This window comes from Dendrobates tinctorius, unplaced genomic scaffold (genome assembly GCF_039654945.1).
Source record: "Dendrobates tinctorius isolate UK_male_01 unplaced genomic scaffold, ASM3965494v1 ptg000060l, whole genome shotgun sequence".
Classification (NCBI taxonomy): domain Eukaryota; kingdom Metazoa; phylum Chordata; class Amphibia; order Anura; family Dendrobatidae; genus Dendrobates; species Dendrobates tinctorius.
The window spans coordinates 62,871,458-62,894,960 of NW_027361728.1; the positions used below are offsets into that span (position 1 = coordinate 62,871,458).

Here is a 23,503-nt window from a genome sequence, read left to right on the forward strand (position 1 = left end):
GAGTTCTCAATAGTATTTGTCAGGTGTATGGCTTTTTCTGGCCTTTTGCGTCCCTTCCCACATTGTTTTAGTTTAAAGCTCTCCTGATGAGTGTAGCAAGGCAACTTCCAAATACATGTTTTCCAGTCTTCTTTGTAAGGTGCACCTCATCTCTAGCAAGTAGTCCATCATATATAATTAACTCACTTCGTGATCCAGAAACCAAATCCTTGCTGACGGCACCATCGACGTAGCCAGTTGTTCGCCTGCAGAATCTTATTCCACCTCCTTGTTCCATGGCCATCCACTGGGAGGATGGATGAGAAGACCACCTGCGCTCCCAGCTCTTTCACTTTCTTACCTAAGTTTTCAAAGTCAGTGCAGATGGTTTCCAGGTCCTTTCTTGCGGTGCCATTTGTCCCCACATGTATTATCAGGAATGCAGTCATCTGTAGGTCTGAAGAGTCCTGATATCCTGTCAGACACATCTTTAATTTTTGCACCTGGAAGACAGCACATTTCTCTTGAGGTAATATCCGGTCTGCAGATAGCGGCCTCTGTTCCTCTCAACAGGGAATCCCCCATGACCACAACTCTCCGTTTCTTCTTTACAACATTTTTCTTTCTCCATCGAGGAGGACTCTAAGGGTGTGCAAGGTTGTTCTTTGTGGGTAAAGTCTTATCTTGATGTATTTCTTCATTGTTCTCCTGCGTGAGATCCTGGTACTGGTTCCTGAGCAGAATGGGTGCTGACTGCCTCATGATCCTCCTGCTTCTCTGTGTCACATGCTTCCATTTCTCTGTTTCTTCAGGTGCACTTTGAATTTCTTCTATTTCTGTAACATGAAGAGATAATTCTGCTCTGTCTAAGAACTCTTCATCTTCCTTAATGATTTTCAATGTAGCTAACCTCTCTTCTAGATTTTGAAACTTTTCCTCCAACAGGGACTCAAGCTTGCATTTGTGGCATGTAAAGTTTGGCTTTTCCACTGGTAAGTCTGTGAACATGTTGCAATAAATGCAGCTCACCAAATGACTCCTGGCCTCTTCCATGTTCTTTCTGTTAATGAGATATCAAAGCGGTGAAAAATGTGCCAAAATTCTGGCGCGCGGTTTACCGGTGTCCTCCTTTCAGCTGCAACGGCCAAAATCCAGTGTTCTTTGAGCTGGCGGAGACTCTTCACTTATCCCAAAATGCACTGGGAATATGCAAATTCTCTCCGCAAGACTCCTCCCCTGGTTTACCGATGTCCTCCTTTCAGCTGCAATGGCCAAAATCCAGTGTTCTTAGAGCTCGCGAAGACTCTTCACTTATCCCGGAATGCACTGACAATATGCAAACATGATGCACGGCCAGATGATGAGCTGACACTAGAGTATGTTAAAGGCAAACTTTTGGATGCATTCAAGAGAAAAACACAGCACGTAAGCAGCAGTAATGAATCTAGAGCAGAAACAGTATTGAAGACACAGGATTTCCCTAAATATAAGAGCAATCTAAGAGAAACTCGTGAATGTATTGTCTGTAAAAAGCTCAGCCACCTTAAAGTAGACTGCTGAATTTGGAAAGCAAGAACGAGTCAGCTTAAAAAGCAGAACAGTCATCAAAGGGTTAAAATGGCTGTAAAGGAAGATTCTGCATGTGTTGAAGCTGCCTTTAATGCCAGTACAGGCCCATCTGCAAAGCATATATGGTGTATAGACTCTGGTGCAAGGAGTCATATGACAAATAACAAGGATTTCTTCACTGACCTTAATGAAAGCAAGTCAGAAAAGGTCATATTAGCTAATGGTCACTATATGACTTCAGAAGGAGTAGGAGATTGCTATCTCCACTGTCCAGTTTCTTCAGCACTAGTGTTGAGCGAAACAGGTTGGTCAAATTAAAAAATCACCGACTTTAGCAAAAGTCGGGTTTCGCCGATCAAAACCCGACCATAGCGTGAGGTCGGCCATGAGGTCGCCAAGCCGAGCGCCAAAGTCGCATTTCAAATAATGCTTCTAGCGCCTTTTCTCAGCCAATGATGGAGGACGCACACTGTGGGCAACGCGATGACATGGGCAGCGGCCACCGCCATCTTAGAGACGAGCATTGAAGTGATTGGCTGGCTTTGTATGGCATCACAGTGGCTATAAAAGGCCGTGACCGGCGATCGCCATCTTACTTATGACGATCTTAGAATAGGGAGAGGTGCTGCTGCTGATTCTGAATAAGGGAGAGCGTTAGGCAGGGAAGAAGAACAAAAAAATTGCTTCTGCGGATAGCGCTTTTCACTGTACAGTTAGTGTGCAGTGAAAGGGGAGGATATTTGTTGTGTGCAGCAGCGCTGGTGGTGATTAGGCTGCCTTTTAAGGCTACCTGACAGCTGCATTGCTGTGTGCACACTGCTGTTCAAACTGCTTTTTTCAAAGCACTCCAACTTTTATTATTCTGTTCTGGTCAGTTACCGAGCGTTCATTTTTTCACACACCGTATAGCGGTTATTAGCAATTTTCCATACAGACACCGTATAGCGGTGTACGCTCCTCACACACTACCATGTACCGGCTGGTATCACGGACAAATACAAGCTATCTGTGTGTGACTCTGGAAAAACAAACTGAGGAGATTTTCCATTTTTCAAACCTACACCTTATAGAGCTGTCCGCTTTTCAAACAGTTCCGTATATCTGCTGTTTGATTCTGCTCAAAACTATACAGAGACTGCGTGTGTCACTCCATATAAAAATAGGTGGAGATTGACAATTTTCTATACAGTCACCGTATAGAGCTGTCCGATTCTCAAACAGTATTGTATATCTGCCTTTCGCATTACAGTCACATCTATACAGAGTCAGCGTCTGTGTGTGACACTCCATAAATACATATACAGAGATTGTTAGTTGCACAAAAAATGTGTAGAGCTGTACACTTCTGATACAGTACCGTATATCTGCTTGTTGGATTACGGTCAAATACATACTGGGAGAGCGTCTGTGACTAACAAAATATATACGTAGATTTAATTTTTTTAATACACCTTACACAGCTGGACGCTCCTCATACAGTACCATCTCTCTGCTGGTATTTTTGGTACATTTTCCCAAACATGAGGAAGTATGGTGGAAGAGGCCGCGGACGTGGGCAGGGGGGCGCGGCTGGTACTGATGGTGGTGGTGCATCGGCTGGTTCTGGCAAAAACACAATAGCAGCTAAGGCAGGAGGTGTTGAGCCTGCGTCATCGTCTGGCCCAAGAAGGCCTGTAAGGTTACCTTTTCTTGGAGTAGGAAAACCGCTTTTAAAGCCGGAACATCAGGAATAGGTTTTGGCGTACATTGCCGAAACAGCCACCAGCTCTATTGCCTCCTCTTCTGAACGTTCGAAACCTGCAAGCACAGAGTCATCAGTGCAGGATTCTGGTCAGGAAAAACACCTTTCCTTGTGTCCTTCACCCCCACCAAAAGTTAAGGATGCGGCAGCCCACACTTCAGATTAGTATAAGCGGGGGTCTACTTTACCAATACCGATCAATAATGTATATAGCAAATTGGTATGGAGATAAATGTATACTTATATTAAAACTTAGCTTTTAATCTTATATTAAAAACTGTAATTAAAAATTAAGGTGCCAAAAAAAAAACATAAAGTGATAGTGTCTGTGCAACCGTGCCCATAAAATAAGATTGAATTGAGACGCTTCCTATTGTCCAAATATGAGCGGATTACAATCCTCTTTATTGTCTAAATATGGCCAGGTATTAATAATACCAAACACTAGCCATAGACCATCTCAGTATATGCACCAAAGCACTTTTTAGAGGTTATCTTAAATAATTATATCGTTAATCCTATACTCATTTCCAATATTTATGAACAATTATCATTAGATTGCGAATCATAAACATATAAGATATCTATTTCTCCAAAATCAGATATCTATTGCATTGGCATATTTTACAGGTCAGAAAAAACAATATATCGCATCCATGGAGTCCAGTATAGTGTAGTGCCTATATTCCACAAAAATACTGCATATTAAATACTCTCATGATGCGTTATTAATATGTAGTGTCTATTTGAACTCCATAAACTCCCCTGATGAGTCCTGACTAGATGAAACGCGTTGGGAGAACGGTGTTGGACTAAGGCAGCCCGGATGAATGCAGACATGAAGTTCTTATAAGACTGGGGGCCTTATTCACAAGAGCGCATATACAGGCATCAGTATATAGGACTAATACACATGAGATGAGTATAAGGACATATTAATAACGCATCATGAGAGTATTTAATATGCAGTATTTTTGTGGAATATAGGCACTACACTATACTGGACTCCATGGATGCGATATATTGTTTTTTCTGACCTGTAAAATATGCCAATGCAATAGATATCTGATTTTGGAGAAATAGATATCTTATATGTTTATGATTCGCAATCTAATGATAATTGTTCATAAATATTGGAAATGAGTATAGGATTAACGATATAATTATTTAAGATAACCTCTAAAAAGTGCTTTGGTGCATATACTGAGATGGTCTATGGCTAGTGTTTGGTATTATTAATACCTGGCCATATTTAGACAATAAAGAGGATTGTAATCCGCTCATATTTGGACAATAGGAAGCGTCTCAATTCAGTCTTATTTTATGGGCACGGTTGCACAGACACTATCACTTTATGTTTTTTTTTTGGCACCTTAATTTTTAATTACAGATTTTAATATAAGATTAAAAGCTAAGTTTTAATATAAGTATACATTTATCTCCATACCAATTTGCTATATACACACTTCAGATTACTCTATGGAGCTCTTTTCACATACCATGCCTGGGTTATCCAGTCAAATCCTGAATTCCCCAGTCCAAGATGAATCTGACATGGAGTGCACTGATGCACAGCCACTGCTAGATGATTCTGCTGGTACATTGACCCAGAGCACTACATTGCCCTCGCAGTCTACTGAGCCAGAATCTGACCCTGATGAAACTCAGGTGCCCCTTCCCGCATACTATACCACCTTACACGGTGACACAGAGGAAGGTAAAGAGGAAGGTGCAGATGACTTTGAAGAGGAGGTGATGGATGACCCAGTTCTTGACCCAGATTGGCATTCATTGGGGGAGGAGGGTGGCGCTGGCAATAGTTCAGATAAGGAGAAGGATCCGCAGCAGGCATTGACATCGCAGCAGCAGTTATGTGGCAGGCCCGTAGCTGTCTAAAAACGTGGATCAAAAACTAAAATAGTTGCAGGACAGCTTGGCCAGATGGTCAACTTAGCACAGCGTGCAAGGCCAGAAAATGTATACCATAGTAGGAAGAGTGCAGTATGGCACTTCTTTGTCCAAAATCCTACTGATGAGGCAAAGGTTACCTGTAAGAAGTGTGGAAGGACCTTTAGCCGAGATAAACTCAGAAATTTGAATACCAGTTGCATGCTTAGACATTTAATCAGCATGCTCTTGCAAGATTCGACGGACTACAAAACCTCAGGTAGCACATGTGCACCTGCTCCGACTGAAGGTAGACAGCAACGCTCCATCGCTTCCCCCACTGTAAGACCACCGCCACCATTAAGCACACCACCAGCACTAAATGTTGAGGTGTCATCGCAAGGCCAAAGCACTCAGGGAATCACAATTGTTTTGCAACACAACACTGAATCTAGGCTATCACCACCAATACTATCACCAACCCCCTCTCACTCCGTCCGGTCCACCGCTATTTCCCCCATATGCAGCTCTCCAGTCCAACTCACCCTACCAGACACTCTGAGTAGGACAAGAAAGTACTTATCCTCTCATCTGAGTAGACTGTGTTTGAACGCCTCCATTGCCAAACTAATCTCATTAGAGATGATGCCCTACCGTTTGGTTGAAAGCGAAGCTTTCCACGAGCTCATGGCCTACGCAGTCCCACGCTATGACCTACCCAGTCGGCACTTCTTTTCTCGAAAAGCCATCCCAGCCCTCCACCTGCATGTAAAAGACCACATTGTCCATGCACTCAAGCAATCAGTGAGTGGAAAGGTGCATCTCACAACAGATGCATGGACCAGTAGGCATGGCCAGGGCCGTTACGTGTCCATCACTGCGCACTGGTTTAATGTGGTGGATGCAGGCTCCACAGGGGACAGCAGCAGTGGATCAGTGCTGCCTAGCCCACCGTATAGGAAACAGTTGGCTGTAGGCTTTCGACCCTCTTCCTTCTCCATAAGCAAAAGCTCGTCCACAGAGCGCTGTCGCACGAGTACTCCATCCGCAGCTGGCAGTGTTGCACACAAGGTGTCCCACTATCGAATAGCTAGTGGTAAGCATCAGCAGGCTGTGTTAAAGATGATGTCTTTGGGTGACAATAGACACACCGCAGAGTTACTGGCTGACTACTTGCAGCGACAAACTGAGTCATGGCTGGGCAGTCTACATCTTGAGCCAGGCAAGGTAGTCAGTGATAACGGCCGTAATTTTGTGGCATCCATAGCCTGTGCAAAACTCACACACATACCTTGCCTGGCTCACACTTTGAACCTGGTGGTGCAGTGCTTCCTTAATAATTATCCAGAGTTAACATCCCTGCTCCATAAGGTGCGAAGACTGTGCTCGCACATCCGTCGCTCAAACGTCCACTCCGGTCGTATGCAGAAGCTGCAGCGATTGCTCCACCTCCCCAAGCACCTCCTAATCATAGACGTTGCAACAAGGTGGAACTCCACCCTGCACATGGTTGAGAGGCTGTGTGAACAGAGGCAGGCTGTAATGCATTTGTGGGAGGATACACGGGCAGGCAGTTTGAGTGAAGACGTGGAATTGTCGGGTGTGCATGGTCAAAGCTGAAAGACCTCTGTAAAGTCCTTCAGTGTTTTGAGGAATGCACATGGCTGGTAAGCGCAGATGACGCCATCATAAGCATGAGCATCCCACTTATGCGTCTGCTCAGGCAAAGTTTGACGCACATTAAGGATCTGGCGTCTGCAGCGGAGAGGAACAGGAGGAGGAGGGAAGCCTTGCTGACAGTCAGCCAATGTCTGGTCAGGGAACTGTTCTGGACGAGGTGGAGGAAGAAGAGGAAGAGGAGGAAGAGGAGGAGGATGAGGGGGATGATTATTTTGGGCAGGAGGATGCTTCTCAGGGGGCAAGAGAAAATGTTGGCGTTCCAAGGTCAGGTACAGTGTTTGTGCGTGACTGTAGGGTTATGGATTTGCCAGAAAGTGCTCCTCCACCCAGCATTATTGACACCTGGAACATTGGCCCACATGTGTGATTATGCCTTGCGGATCCTAAAAAGGGACCACCGCATTGCCAAAATGATGAAGGACGAAGACTACTGGCTGGCCAGCATCCTCAATCCAAGCTACAAAGGCAAATTACACAACATCATGCCACAGGAGAAACAATATTGGCTAACAAACAAGCAACTCTGGTAAACCGTTTGTTTGAGGCTTTCCCAGCACACAGCAGCGGTGCTGGTTCTCCCACGAGCCGTAGTGGGCACAATGGAAGAGGTGTTCGTGGTGCACACAGCCGAAGTGGCGTTGGAGACAGGGGTTTAATGACCATGTTGTGGAATGATTTCTCAAGTACCGCTCCCACGACTGCTAATACTGCATCGATTACAAGTGACAGGAGACAGCAGTTGTCACCTATGGTTACAAACTACTTCTCCTCCCATATCGATGTTCTCTCTCACAAGTCATTCTCCTTTGACTATTGGACCTCTAACCTGGACCCCTGGCCTGAATTGGCACACTATGCCTTACAGGAGCTTGCTTGCCCTGCTGCTAGTGTGTTATCTGAAAGAGTCTTCAGTGCTGCTGGATCAATCCTGACAGAAAAAAGGACCCGTCTGTTGACCCAAAATGTTGATGATCTAACCTTCATTAAAATGAACCATGCATGAGTTTCAAAATATTTTGTCCCACCTTCCCCTGATGACACATAGGTTGCCAGTAAAAACTGCCTCGCTTTTGTCCTAGTCTTCCTCGGACTTGCCCAATTCCACCATTTGCAGCAGCTAAATGTCCAGCCAACACATCAACATATGCCTTTTTTTAAACCTCCGTAACTGGGCTGCCCACCCCCCCAAGGGCTGGGGTCAACACCTGGTGCACCCGGGCAAGTGCCGTTGCTCTGAACAGGTGGATGGGCCCACTGATGGCTGACGGCACTGGCACAGGGCCCCTCATAGTACAATACAGTGTCTCTGACGGTGGGGGGGCCCACTTGCCGTCAGACACACCAGCGTACTATGAGGGGCCCTGTGCCAGTACCATCGCCCATGAGTGTGCCCCCCTGCTTGGTCATGGCCACAGCACTTGCAAGTTGCAACACTTCCCTCTCCCTGCTCCACCCCTGTGTAGTCTGAGCAGTTAAATCCTTCACAGGGACGGCCACTAGAAATTTGGTGTATTGATCGATGATGGTTAAGATGTAGCTATGGCCTGTCCTGCTGGCCTCTACTTTCAGATGATCAATGGCTACCATTTGTAATGGACGTCAACTTACAAGCGGATGCAGTGTTGCTTTATGATCACCTTTCACAGTTGTGATAGTCACAGTGTGACATTCCTGCCACCATTTTTCAAATGTCTCCTCTCAATCCAATAGAATCGCCTACGGCCTGTGGCTTCTGTGTTTTGCACTCCAAAATGACCAGACACATCATGATAGGCAGTGAGGACCATGTCTACATCTCTTCCTGTGGTCACAATTTGATGGAGATGAGTAACGGTGATGTGATCCACGCTACTGCGATAAAGCAATCCTTTCTTCACAAAGAACTGTTTTCACTGTTTCCACAGACACAGTAATTGAGGGTCTGCATCGCCTCTGCAACATCTACCGGGAGGTTTTCCCGCGATTTTTAATTCCCAAATTTCGACTAACACTCGACTTTCCATCTGTACTTGTATCCATGTAGTTTCCAGTAGCGGAGATTCTAGACTGGCTTACTGAGATGGAAATATGTACGAAGATTTTAAAAGTACCACAGCACTGTATACTGTTGTACGCTTCGAATACCTTTTTCTACTTTTTAAATTCTGGTGTAATACATAGTGAGCCTGTGAGTGTCTGTATACAGCTGTACGCCTGTGTTACATTACCCATTTACAGCTTTTCATATTCTTGTGTAATCCATACTGGGCCTGAGAGCGTTTGTGTCTGCCTCCTGAAATATATACGGAGATTCATAATGTTTACACTATACTATATATACCTTGTATCTGGTGATACTGTACCCTTTTTCAACTTTTTATTTTATTGTGTAATCCATACTGAGCCTGTGAGCGTCTGTGTATGACTCATGAAATATATACGGAGATTTAGTGTTATCCCTAGACTGTATAGAGCTGTACGCTTCTGATACAGTACCATATATCTGCTGGTATTTTAGGTCCATTTTCCAAAACATGAGGAAGTATGGTGGAAGAGGACGTGGACGTGGGCGTGGGGGGCCACCTGGTACTGAAGGTGGTGGTGGGGCATCTGCTGGTAGTGCCAAAAACACAATAGCAGCTAAGGCAGGAGGTGTTGAGCCTGCGTCATGGTGTAGCTCTGGAAGGCCTGTAAGGTTCCCTTTTCTGGGAGTAGGCAGACTGCTTTTAAAGCCGGAGCATTAGTAACTGTTTTTAGCTTACATTGCTGAAACAGCCTCCAGCTCTATCACATCCTCTTCTGAAGTTTAAAAAAATGCAAGCACTGAGTCGTCAGTGCAGGTTAGGGATGGCGGAACACACTAAATATAAATAATAGGAAGTGCATTCGCCGCCCAGGGTCTACCGTGCAGTAGTTGTAACAACCGCTGCTGAGTAATGGCAGACTTGCTATATGGCGGTATACTGCGCTCGGGTTAAACGTCACCCGAGGTGCGCAGAGCGGACTCAGTTTAACTCACAGAGGCGCTTTTAGTATAAATAAAGCATAAACGCAGAGCCTGTTAGCTTCACAGGTCTCAGCTGGCGTGCACACATGGTATATGGTCACAGGACACGGCCCAATGCAGAGGTTGGTGTCCGTCTTGACCTACCGTGCGTGCGGAGTCACTACCGCGGATGCCGATAAGTGCTGCTAACTGCAGCGCGGCATTAACTACTGCCGCTGTACGACAGTGCCGTGAGGCATATCACTATCGGACGCTAGTGTAGCGGTGCGGTATGCACTGTGGCGTATGGCTTGCCACTGACTGGCGCTGACTATAACTCTAAATTACTAACCACATACGTAATATCAGAGGGAAGGGGTTTCAAATGAGACAGTCACCAGAATCATACATCCATCACCATTCACACATAGGAAGTATAGTCTATACAAGCGCATGGCCGAGCGGCCATGCGGGCCTTTTATAGCCATGCGCTTCCGGGACCATTCAGACCTCTGAGGTGGGCCAATCAGATCAGGAGAAGGACCTGAGCACGTGACCCCCGATCTCCACTGGGAGATCGTCTCGTGGGCATGCCCACTAGCGCGGCGAGAGGACTTAGCCTCTGGAGTGGTTTCCTGCAAAGCAGGTTGCGCTACCATTGCTGGTACAGAGGCGGCAGCAACATCCAGACCCAGAGAGCTGGTCTGAGCAGGGCGCCTGGATCGCTGACATTGCTGTGCAGGTCCCTGAGTGGTCGGAAAGGAATGGGAGACTGCTGGATGTATGGCTCTGGATTCCTGCTGTGCAACTGCAGGCATCCGATGCCTAACAGTGCAGGCTTCTGGTCAGGACCAACCCCTTTCCTTGTGTCCTTCACCCACACCAAAAGTGAAGGATGCGGCAGCACACACTTCAGATTACTCCATGGAGCTCTTTTCACATACCATGCCTGGGTTAATTAAAAATGGGGCCCATCATATACTGGAGCATTCCAAATGGGGGACATCAGACACTGGAGCAGCATTTATGGGGCCCATTATACAGTGGAGCATTAGAAATGGAGCCCATTATATATGGAGCATTATTAGGGCCCATCATACACTGGAGCATCATCCATGAGGCCTCTCATATACTGGGGCAGATCAGACACTGGAGCAGCATTTACCGGGCTCATTATACACTGGAGCATTATTTGGACCCATCATACACTGGTGCAGTGTATCGTCCATGGGGACCATCATATACTGTAGCATTATGTGGAGCTCATCATATACTGTATGGAACATTATATGTGGCCAATTATTCTGTATGGAAAAATATATGGGGCTCATTATTCTGTATGGTGCACAATGTGGTGGCCATAATAATGTATGGAGTAATATACTGTCCTTTTTTTGAGCTATTGTACAATTTAAAATAGATCAGTCATGTCATGTAAGCAGTGAAGTATTTGTCATTGTACTATATCTATATTTCTGTGCTGTATCCGAGCATCATGAGTTGTGGTATGTGTTAAAGGGGCGAACTCTTTGGCCCAGGGCACACGAAAACCAGGAGCCAGCCCTACCCCCCCCACAACTTTAGCCAAATAACCCCCATTTTTCAATGCGTAACTATTATTATGAAGTAAATTAAGATTGACAAGTTTCAGTATAAGAATTGATGTTTTTGGCATTGAAATGGGCACTGTAGGTGTGTTTACTGTCCTCCACTCCCTGCCAACTTTGCTTCCCCATTGACTTGCATTGGGTTTCGTGTTTCAGTCGGCCTCCGACTTTTCCCTATAGTCAGCTGATTTCGTTCGACCCGACTTTTGTGAAAGTCGGGTTTCATGAAACCCGACTTGACCCTAAAAAAGGCAAAGTCGCTCATCTCTACTCAGCACAAAGCAGAAAGATCCCAGTAAAGGATGTTCTCTATGTTCCCAATCTTGAAAGCAACCTTCGGTCAGTAAAGAAGCTCACGCAAAAGGGGAATGTAGTTACGTTTAAAGATAACAGCTGCATCATCTTAAAGAAGGGTCACACTCTTCCAGAAGGAAAAATCCAAGATGAACATTATCAGCTAAAATGCAAAGAAAGAGTGTACAGTGCTAGACATTGCATAAGAACTGTATCCATGTATGACACAGACGTTTCGGGCACAGAGATCCAGAAGCAGTAAGGAAGCTAGCTCAACTTGCAAATCGTACTGAAATCAACCAGTGTAGTAAAATGATGAAGTGCAATAGCTGTCTTAAAGGGAATCTGTCACCTTTTTTTTGGCCTATTAGCTGCCGGCAGACATTGGGAGCTTATCTAGAGCATTCTGTAATGCTGTAGATGAGCCCCCAATGTAACCTGAAAGAGAAGAAAAACACGTTATATTATACTCACCGAGGTGGGAGGTCCGGTCCGATGGGTGTTGCGGTCCGGTCCGGCGCCTCCCTTCTTCATGCGATGAGGCTCTCTTCTCCAGTCCTGAAATGGCTCTGACCCACGCGCATTCCTCTGCCCTGTTGAGGGCAGCGCAGAATTCTGCAGTGCGCAGGCGCCAGACCTCTCCCGACGCCTGCGCACTGCAGGACTCTGCTCTGCCCTCAACAGGAGGGCAAACAATCAATAGATTTGATTCTGCCCTCAACAGGGCAGAGCAATGCGCCTGCGCCGGAGCCATTTCAGGACGGGAGAAGAGGGTGTCATCGCATAAAGAAGGGGGGCGCCGGACTCGACTTCAACACCCATCGGACCAGACCGCCCACATCGGTGAGTATAATATAACGTGTTTTTCTTCTCTTTCAGGTTACATCTGGGGCTTATCTACAGCATTACAGAATGCTGTAGCTAAGCCCCTGATGTCTATGCCAGCAGCTAATAGGCCAAAAAAAGGGTGACAGATTCCCTTTAAAGGGAAAATGTCTAGAAAATCCTTTCCTAAATTAAGCACCACTAGATCTACACAGCCTCTGGATCTGAGCTCCTTGGCCAGTTCCTTTGACCTCATGATTCTCATTTGATCTGACATGCACTGTGAGCTGTGAGGTTTTATATACATTAGACAGGTGTGTGCCTTTACAAACCAAGTCCTATCAGTAATTGAACACAGCGGGACTCTAATGAAGGAGTAGAACCATCTCAATGAGGATCACAAGGAAATGGACAGCATGTGACTTAAATATGAATGTCTGAGCAAAGGGTCTGAATACTTATTACCATGTGATATTTCAATTTCTCTTTTTAATAAATTTGCAAAAATTTCTACGTTTCTGATTTTTTTTCAGTCATGATGGGGTGCAGAGTCTACATTAATGAGAAATAAATGAACTTTTTTGAATTTACCAAATGGCTGCAATGAAACAGAGTGAAAAATTTCAACATCCCCATTGCTCTTCCCCTCTCCCCATCTGCTACTCACCTTTTATCTCTAACCTCCTTGTTTGGTCTTTTGCAGCTTACTAATTCTCCAACGCATGAAGACGGAAACTCCCTCGACTTGGTCTTCTCTCGGCTTTGTGCAGTGGATGATTTTGCAAACTCCCCTCTCCTGCTCTCTGACCACAATCTTCTTTCATTCTCTATCAAGAACTGCCAGGCTGCTCAGCTCACTCCCACTGTCCATACTTATAGAAACATACAGGCCATTAACACCCAGAAACATATGAAGAACTTGCAGTCTTCATTGGCCCCTATCTCCTCCCTCTCATGTCTTGATTCTGCACTGAAGCATTACAATGAAACACTTCAAAGTGCCCTGGATGAATTTGCACCCCCTATAAATAGAACACCACAACACAGATGGCGACAACCCTGGCACACCCTGCAAACACGTTTCCTGCAGCGGTGCTCCAGGTGCGCCGAACGTCTGTGGAGAAAATCCAATCTACACGAAGATTTCATCCATTATAAGTTTATGCTTAGAACATACAACACTGCCCTTCACCTCTCCAAAAAACCTATTTCAACACCCTCATCACCTCACTGTCCAATAACCCAAAATGTCTCTTTGACACTTTTCATTCTCTACTCAAGCCAAAAGTACAGGCCCCAACCACGGAGCTCAGAGCTGACGATCTGGCCAATTAATTCAAAGAATAAATTGACCAGATTCGACAGGAAATTATCTCCCAATCACCTCATACCATGCACTGTCCTCCCTCCCCCACTGCATCTAGCTCACGCTCTGATTTTGAACCAGTCACAGAAGAAGAAGTAAGCAGGCTCCTTGCATCTTCTTGCCCAACCACTTGCATCAGTGACCCATTTCCGTCACATCTCCTCCAGTCCCTTTCCCCTGCTGTCACCCCTCACCTAACTAAAATATTTAACCTCTCTCTCTCTTTTGGTATCTTTCCCCCCCTCATTTAAGCATGCTATAATACATCCACTACTTAAAAAACCATCCCTCGACCAAAACTGTGCTGCTAACTATAGACCTGTCTCTAGTCTTCTCTTCATCTCTAAACTCCAGGAATGCCTGGTCCACTCCCGTCTTATCCGCTATCTCTCTGATAGCTCTCTTCTCGACCCTCTCCAATCCGGTTTCCGCTCCTTACACTCTACTGAAACTGCCCTCACTAAAGTCTCTAATGATCTACTGACAGCTAAATCAAATTGTCATTACTCCATGCTAATTCTCTTGGATCGCACTGCAGCATTCGACACTGTGGATCATCCGCTCCTCCTCACTATGCTCTGTTCCATTGGCCTCAAGGACACCGTTCTCTCCTGGTTCTCCTCATATCTCTCTGACCGCTCCTTTACTGTATCTTTTGCCAGTTCCTCCTCCTCTCACCTTCCCCTTACTGTTGGGGTTCCTCAAGGATCGGTTCTAGGCTCCCTCCTCTTCTCCTTGTACACTGCCCCTATTGGTCAAACAATCAATAGATTTGGTTTCCAGTACCATCTCTATGCTGATGACACACAATTATACGCTTTTTCTCCTGACATCATGCCAGCCTTTCTAGAAAACACCGGCGATTGTCTAAACACTGTGTCTAACATCATGTCCTCACTATATCTGAAACTAAACCTGTCAAAGACTGAACTCCATGTGTTTCCTCCTGCTGCTAATGTACCTATACCCGACATTGCCATTTCTGTGTGTGGCTCCCCTATTACTCCCCAGCAACATGCCCTCTGTCTTGGGGTCATACTTGATTCCGAGCTTTCCTTTGCCCCCCACATTCGATCACTGGCTCGCTCTTGTCATCTGCACCTCAAAAACATTTCTAGAATTCGACCTTTTCTTACTTTTGACTCTGCAAAAACTCTTACTGTTTCTCTTATTCATTCTCGCCTCAACTATTGTAACTCTCTTCTAATCGGTCTCCTTCTTACCAAACTCTCCCCTCTCCAATCTGTCTTGAATGCTGCAGCCAGGATCATATTCCTCACCAATCGTTACATCGATGCCTCTACCTTGTGCCAGTCATTACACTGGCTACCCATCCACTCCAGATTTCTGTATAAACTTATTACCCTCACCCACAAAGCCCTCCATGGCTCAGCACCACCCTACATCTCCTCCCTTGTTTCAGTATACCACTCTACCCGTGCCCTCCGTTCTGCTGATGACCTGAGGTTAGCATCCTCAATAATCAGAACCTCCCACTCCCGTCTCCAAGACTTTACACGTGCTGCACCAATTCTTTGGAATGCACTTCCCAGGTCAATACGATTAGTCCCCAATCCCCACAATTTTAAGCGTGCCCTGAAAACGCATTTATTCAGCCTGTCCTACTGCCTCAACACATTAACCTAATCTATCCCTGTGTGGCACAGCCAAATGTTTTTCCATAACCAGGTTGCCCGCATCATGTTCCCACATGCTTTATGCATCCATTAACCCTCTGTGTCTGTACTGTTACACACTTAACATTATGGCTGGCCCATGCAATCAGGGCAACTGTTACCACCCACCTTTCGTGTCAACCTCTTTCCTCATAGACTGTAAGCTTGTGAGCCGGGCCCTCATTCCTCTTGGTATTTGTTATAATCTATGTGATTATTGTTATGCTGTAATGTCTATTGTCTGTACAAATCCCCTCCGAAATGTAAAGTGCTACAGAATATGTCGGCGCTATAGAAATAAAATTTATTATAAAAATTTAAAGGGGTGTGAATACTTTCTGTACCCACTGTATCTATCCTATCTGTGTGTCTTCTCTTTTCGAACTTTATACAGCATGGGAAAGACCATGTTAAAATTGCTTTGCACATGGACACCACACAGATGTTACACTGATGTTAGCTGAGAAAAAAATCACACTCGCATGACCATATGGAAAGCACTTGCGCAACAGTCATGCAACAAAATCTCTCCGATAACGTATACCCACCAAGAGTGTGCAAAGCAGTAATCAAAGCAAAAGGTGGCTATTTTGAAGAACCTAGAATATAAGACATATTTTCAGTTTCACTCTTTTTTGTTAATTATATAATTCCACATGTGTTAATTCATAGTTTTGATGCCTTCAGAGTGAATCTACAATTTTCATAGTCATGAAAATAAAGAAAACCCTTTGAATGAGAAGGTGTGACCAAACTTTTGGTCTGTACTGTATGCGCAGCAAGTTGTTTTGACATTGCTGTACATGCGTTATTTCTTTTTTGCATTTTTGGAGCTTTTCCAAACAGAATCTGTGTCATAATATGTTGTGTGCACAAACCCAAAATGTGTTTTCTTTAGGATTTCTCCAAAGTGTTTTTCTGGAGTCTGGTTGACTGTACCAGCAAGATTTTCTTTCTATTCAAGTGGATAGGAGCTGAGCTGCAAGTCTCAGCAACAGACTGCTCAGTGAACGAGGCCATGCTGTTCTAGTTCACTCAGTGTTCACATGCTGCCAGAGCTACAATCAACCAGTGAGGGTGCTGACTGGGTCTCGGACTCCCACCTCTGTAACTAATGAAGGGGATGTGGCTGCCCCTCCATTCAGCTGATCATAGGGTCAACTTCTGATATCCTATCCAAATTGTGGATGAGTGGTGGAGCTGCCTTTACTTTACATGCATTGTCGTGGTCTGCGCAGGCCATAATGGGTCCATGTACTTTCTGTGTGCAGTAAGAAACACACACAGACAGAATATATGCTCATCTGAACAAGAGCAAACTAAGAGGACTCTCAGCTGTGAAAACAAGACTTGTGTGTTCGATTTTTAGCTACATTCACCTGCTGTAACCCCCTCACTCTGGTGTAGGCTGCTCTGGTGGTCTCACCTAGGACTGGATACAATGATGTCCTGCTATTTAGTCACCTGACTACTGAGGTCTCTTATTGTCTGCAGTGGTCAGGTGACTGGAACAAGACAGCATCTGGTAACATCCTGTTCCGGTCACATAAAATGCTGCAGCCAATCATAGGGATCATTAGCATATCGCATCGGACATTATACGCTTGCCTGCTTGCAGCCAAACACTTTAAGGCGAACAAGTGTTTCCATTCACTGAAGACAATGGCAGATCTTGAAAATAGTGAATAACTGAAACGTAAAGTATAACGGTTTACATTTTAATTGTGAAATAATGAAGCTATATTCATATATATATATATATATATATATATATATATATATATATATATAGTGTGGAAGGTCAGCTCACTTAGCTGCTCCTTGAGGTAGACACAGGCACACGTGGGGTTAAAGTCTATGGGTGGTTAATTGTATCATAAACCCAAAATGGTAACAGAAAAACAGCTTGTCAGGCTCAAATGAAAATAAAAAGTTCATCCACAGTCCTGCCCAGTCCCTCTGGGACAACACATATGTCAGCTCTTGCAGGAGCTAGCAGTCCAGGAGGCTTCCAACTTCCACACACACAGAGAAAAAAAAACTGGCTGGATATTTATTTCCTCAGCCACACCTTTGAGGTGGAGATATGGTGAGTAGGCATCCCACCCATCTTTACCTACTCACATAAAAAACCCATCCATAACATGGCTGCTTAACTCCTTCAGCACATTGCATGCTGAAAAGAAAATTAGGGGTTTCTAGATCACGGAGGAAAGCAATCTCCATGACACATATCTCCCCTCACACACCATGTCAGTGACCCTGTCACTATATATATATCTATGTATATGTATGCTAATACGTACAGCATTTTTGCCTTTTTCACCCATTCTAATGAGTGAAAAACACATTTAAATGCTTCACAAATATACATTTTTTATACAGCATTTTTCCTACCAAGAGACACATTCTTGATGCAGAAATGCCTGCATTAGAACAGACCCACCCGAAAAATTCATTGTGTGCACATATCCTAAAAAGAAGTCGATGAATGCCGCATCTGCATTGTGGTTTATGGTGGTAGTGAAATGCTCGTCTGTTTTAGTAAGTTCAGATAAACTACAGTGGAGACCATTTCATTCATGAGGCTCTCTTCTACTCTGGAGTGCAACTGAGGATCAAGGTGATGGAGACCCCTATTCTCCTAACATGCCTAAAAATTGAAAAGACACCTATCAGACATTTATGGCATATTTTTCGATGTTCCACAAATGTCTCAGATAGTAATATGCCTGGTGGTTGGTTTAGTATGACAATGTGGCAGCCAGACCGGAAAACATTGTACATCTCTGCTTTAGGATATAACTAACTTGTTAAAAATAGGCAGTCCATGTGGGTGAAAGGCCTGCAGATCTGCTGCTAGTGCGCTGTCGGATGTACATTAGTCACATAACACTGGAAGTTCCTTCTTAAATTCACAATGACTCAGTAATACTGGCATTAGGCAAGCCATTGTACTGGGAACTGCACAGCTCTGATGTCTTCCTCACACGGTTAGTACTCAGTGTGAGAACTGCAGTCACATCCTTCTCTGTAACCAACTTGCCTCAGCAGCTCCTCTGTGTGGTACAAGGTCACCGACTAGCACTCAGCTGCAGGGCTGACACATAGTCAGAAAGGTCATCTCGCTCCGGTTTACGTGAATCCTGGCAACCATATAATCTCCAGGGGACATCTCCTTCGAGCTCCCAAATACAATTAGACAACATGGATATGTAGACACAATGTCTGTGCATTTGTCACCGTAGCGGCATAGACTACAATTCGACAACACTCCATATATATTACCCATAGGGTATGACTAATTACAGAATATCAATGCTATCAGCATTAACGTTTCATCCATGTTATGGCCATTTTCTGCCTATTCTCCTGAGTAATACCAGAGTTGCAGGGAATTCTCGTCACAGACATGGTATATTGTACATGAAGTCACCCAGAAGTCACCCAAGCGTGGCATTACTAATCATAATGAACTGTCTGCTGGTCATATGCTACCCTTCCTCTTCAGAACTGGATGATAACATAGGAACCGTGTACACAAGAGCCACTATATGTATATAATGATAACCCCGCTCACAGGGACTATAGGAAATCATATTGAAAACTATTCAGCACACCTTTTCATAGGGTCTCAGACCAACAGAAGAGGGCCCCTGTGCAAGAACCGTAAATGAGCCCCTGTTTGAGTCTGTAACAAAAGCTGCTTGCTGCTTTTTAGGTGGAAGTGGGCCTCTTATTTTTTGGGTCTCTGTGCGGCAGCACAGGGTGCACCAATGGTCCGTCTGACCCCAACTTGTCACACTGCTTGGATCATCCTTCTCCTATCCTTATTAACTCTACACAAAGTTGTAGCAAGGGGGGGGGTCAGCCCAGGGCCATCAAAATATCTGAATTGGCTCCTAACCAGTAACCCTGATTACAACTATGGTGGCACAGTGATATTACCGCCCTATGATGACATACCAGTCCTGCTGAACATACAAGTGATTGCACAACAGTTATATATAGTGATTTACACATGTGACATTCTTACTGATGGATTTGTTCATTTTTCACATCTCATTTGCCTCAGACCAACAAGGCAGCTTCTCCGGACAATACTCATCTGCAGAGATTACAGGAAAGACACATTTGACATCTCATATCTCTCATACTGTCTCCATCTATTGCCAACTTGCCCAAACGTCTCATCTGAGCCACTGCTGCCATATGTGTCCCTATTACTGCACCTGGTGTTTGGCACAACAGTGCTCCTCTTAGTGCCCCACATAATAATGCCCACCACTGTGCCCCTTACATGATAATAATGCTTCCATTGAGCCCTCTAGCTGGTAAAATTGACCATTATATAATTTTAATGCCGTAGAAAACCGTGTCTACATTTTACCCCTTTGATGACCACAATAATCTTAGTGCCCCTATAACAAAAATGCTTCTTAAGTGCCCACTTAACATTTAATAATGTCCACTGAGTCCCCCAATGTACACCTCCCCTATTACACCGTATGATGGGCCCACAGCTCCACTATACACAGTGTAATGCCCCACTGCTCCCATAAAGCCAGGGGAAGAATCCTGAGGAGATCATTTGCATATTCCCAGTGCCTTCTGGGATAAATGAAGAGTCTCCGCAAGCTCAACGATCACTGGGTTTTGGCCGTTGCAGCTGAAAAGAGGAAATCGTAAAACCAGGGGAAGAGTCCTGAGGAGATCATTTGCATATTCCCAGAGCCTTCTGGGATAAGTGAAGAGTCTCCGCGAGCTCAGCGATCACTGGGTTTTGGCCGTTGCAGCTGAAAAGAGGAAATTGGAAAACCAGGGGAAGAGTCCTGAGGAGATCATTTGCATATTCCCAATGCCTTCTGGGATAAGTGAAGAGTCTCTGCTAGCTCAACGATCACTGGGTTTTGGCCGTTGCAGCTGAAAAGAGGAAATTGGAAAACTGCGCGCCGATAGGAGCACGAATTTTGGAGCCATTTGGTGAGCTGCATTTCTTGCTACATGTTCACAGACTTACCAGTGTAAAAGCCAAACTTCACATGCCACAAATGCAAGCTTGTGTCCCTGTTGGAGGAAATGTTGCAAAATCTCGGAGAGGTTAGCTACGTTGAAGATCATTAAGGAAGGTGAAGAGTTCTTAGACAGAGCAAAATTATCTCTTCATGTTACAGAAAGAGAAGAAATTCGAAGTGCACCTGAAGAAACAGAAGAATGGAAACATGTGACCCAGAGAAGCAGGAGGATCAGGAGGCAGTCAGCACCCACACTTCTCAGGAACCAGTACCAGGCTCTCACGCAGGAAAACGATGAAGAAATACATCAGGATAAGACTTTGCCAACAAACAGCAACCTTGTACGCCTTCAGAATCCTCCTGGATGGAGAAAGAGAAATGTTGTGAAGAAGAAACGAAGATTGGTGGTCATGGGGGATTCCCTGTTGAGAGGAACAGAGGCCGCTATCTGCAGACCGGATATACCTTCAAGAGAAATGTGCTCTTCAGACCTACAGATGACTACCCATTCCTGCTACTACATGTGGGGACAAATGACACCGCAAGAAAGACCTGGAAACCATCTGCAGAGACTTTGAAAACGTAGGCAAGAAAGTGAAATAACTGGGAGCGCAGGTGGTCTTCTCTTCCATCCTCCCAGTGGATGGCCATGGAACAAGGAGGTAGAATAAGATTCTGCAGGTGAACAACTGGCTACGTCGATGGTGCCATCAGCAACGATTTGGATTTCTGGATCACGGAGTGAATTACCTATACGATGGACTACTTGCTAGAGATGGGGTGCACCTTATGAAGACTGGAAAACATGTATTTGGAAGTCGCCTTGCTACACTTGTAAGGAGAGCTTTAAACTAGAACAACATGGGAAGAGAAGCAAAAGACCAGAACAAGCCAAACACCTGACAAATGCTATTGAGAACACTGCTATTAGAAGTGGAAAGGAAGGACAAAGACAAAAGAATCTAAATAATAAAAATATTGGAGAAAGAGAAACCAATCACAAACTAAAATGTTTCTATACTAATGCACAAAGCATGGGCAACAAACAAGGAGAATTGGAACTACTAACACAGGAAAAGAAATATGATGTCATTGGAATTACTAAAACTTGGTGGGACAATACACATGATTGGAATACAAGACTAGAAGGATACAACTTATTTGCAAGAAACAGACTTGATAAACGAGGAGGAGGTGTCGCATTGTATGTTAGAAACGCGTATATCTGCACAGAGATTGAAGCTTCAGAGATTGGGAGTTCTGTGGAAACTGTTTGGGTAAGAATACAAGGACAGAACAATGGAAAGGACACCATTGTAGGCATTTACTACAGGCCGCCTGTGCAAGCTGAAGATATGGATGAACTCTTTATGCATCAAATGGCCAAGTTCTCCAAAAAATATGACATAGTTGTCATGGGAGATTTCAACTATCCAGACATTTGTTGGGAATCTCTCTCAGGCAAAACTAACAGGTCAAGGAAATTCTTATCCTCTCTTGCTGACAACTTTATCTTCCAAAAGGTAGGGGAGAAAACAAGGGGAACTGCTAACTTGGATCTAATCCTTATAAACAGGGAGGAAATGGTTGAGGAGGTAAAAGTGGCTGGGACCCTAGGAGGTAGCGACCATGCTATTTTAGAATTTTGGATAACTAGAGGAGGAAGACCTGTGAAGACTCAGACATCAAGGTTAGATTTCAGAAAGGCAGATTTTAAGGGATTCAGAAAGAGAATTGGAGGGATCCAATGGCTGGATATCCTTAAAGACAAAAATGTCCAGGAAGGATGGGAAATCTTGAAAAATGAAATTCTCAAAGCACAATTGTTAACAATTCCGAAAAGAGGGAAGAATAGGAAGCATTTAAGGAAACCAGGATGGATGAACACAGAACTTAAGCACATGCTAAAAAAGAAGAAAAAAATGCTTATAAAATGGAAAGAGGGAGGCATATCTAAAGAAGAATATAATGCTGTCTGCAGAACCTGCAGGGCACAAATCAGATTACTAAAGCTGACAATGAATTGAGGCTTGCAAGAGATGTCAAAAGCAATAATAAAGGATTTTGGGGATATGTCAAATGTAAAAGAAAAGTCAAAGATGCAATAGGATTTTTACAGGATGAAAATGATGAAATGGTAAAACAGGATGTTGAGAAGGCCGAACTTTTAAATTCCTATTTTGCATCTGTTTTCTCTCAGAAAGGAAATGTAACATCAACTGTTCTTCACTGTCCTATTAAGGGAACAGAAGAATCCAGGATATCTATAAACAGAAAGATAGTGAGGAAACACTTAGCTAACCTAAATGAATTCAAGTCTCCAGGTCCAGATGAATTACTCCCCAGAGTACTGAAGGAGATAGCAGAAGAAATTTTTGAAGCCCTCTCCATAATCTTTGAAAATTCTTGGAGAACAGGAGAATCCCAGAAGACTGGAGTAGAGCAAATGTTGTTCCTATCTTCAAAAAGGGGAAGAACGTGGACCCAGGCAACTATAGGCCAGTGAGTCTGACTTTTATACCAGGAAAGATCTTTGAACAAATTATTAAACAACATGTATGTCAGTACCTGGATAAGAATGAAGTGATTAAACAGAGTCAGCATGGGTTTGTAACTAATAAGTCATGTCAGACTAACTTAATTTCCTTCTATGACGGAATCACTGATTGGGTGGATCAAGGAAATGCTGTAGATATAGTATATCTTGACTTCAGCAAAGCATTTGACAAAGTGTCTCATGCAATCCTTATTGAAAAAATGACTAAGTATGGAATGGACAAGGCAACTGTTAGGTGGATTCATAACTGGCTTAGTGATCGGACCCAAAGAGTGGTTGTAAATGGCTGCACATCCAGTTGGAAGAATGTCTCAAGTGTGGCACGACAGGGCTCTGTCCTGG

General features: G+C 44.4%; 1 protein-coding gene across 1 annotated transcript in view; it reads left to right on the forward strand.

Moving 5' to 3' along the window:
* Window positions 1-15,868, forward strand: part of LOC141092780 (uncharacterized) — a 49,877-nt gene extending 34,009 nt beyond the window's left edge. Inside the window, exon 3 of the mRNA XM_073579136.1 lies at window positions 13,251-15,868. Coding sequence (XP_073435237.1) covers window positions 13,251-14,012 — 762 coding nt within the window. The 3' untranslated portion in view covers window positions 14,013-15,868. The remainder of the gene's footprint in view (window positions 1-13,250) is intronic.
* The last annotated feature ends 7,635 nt before the right edge of the window (window positions 15,869-23,503 follow it).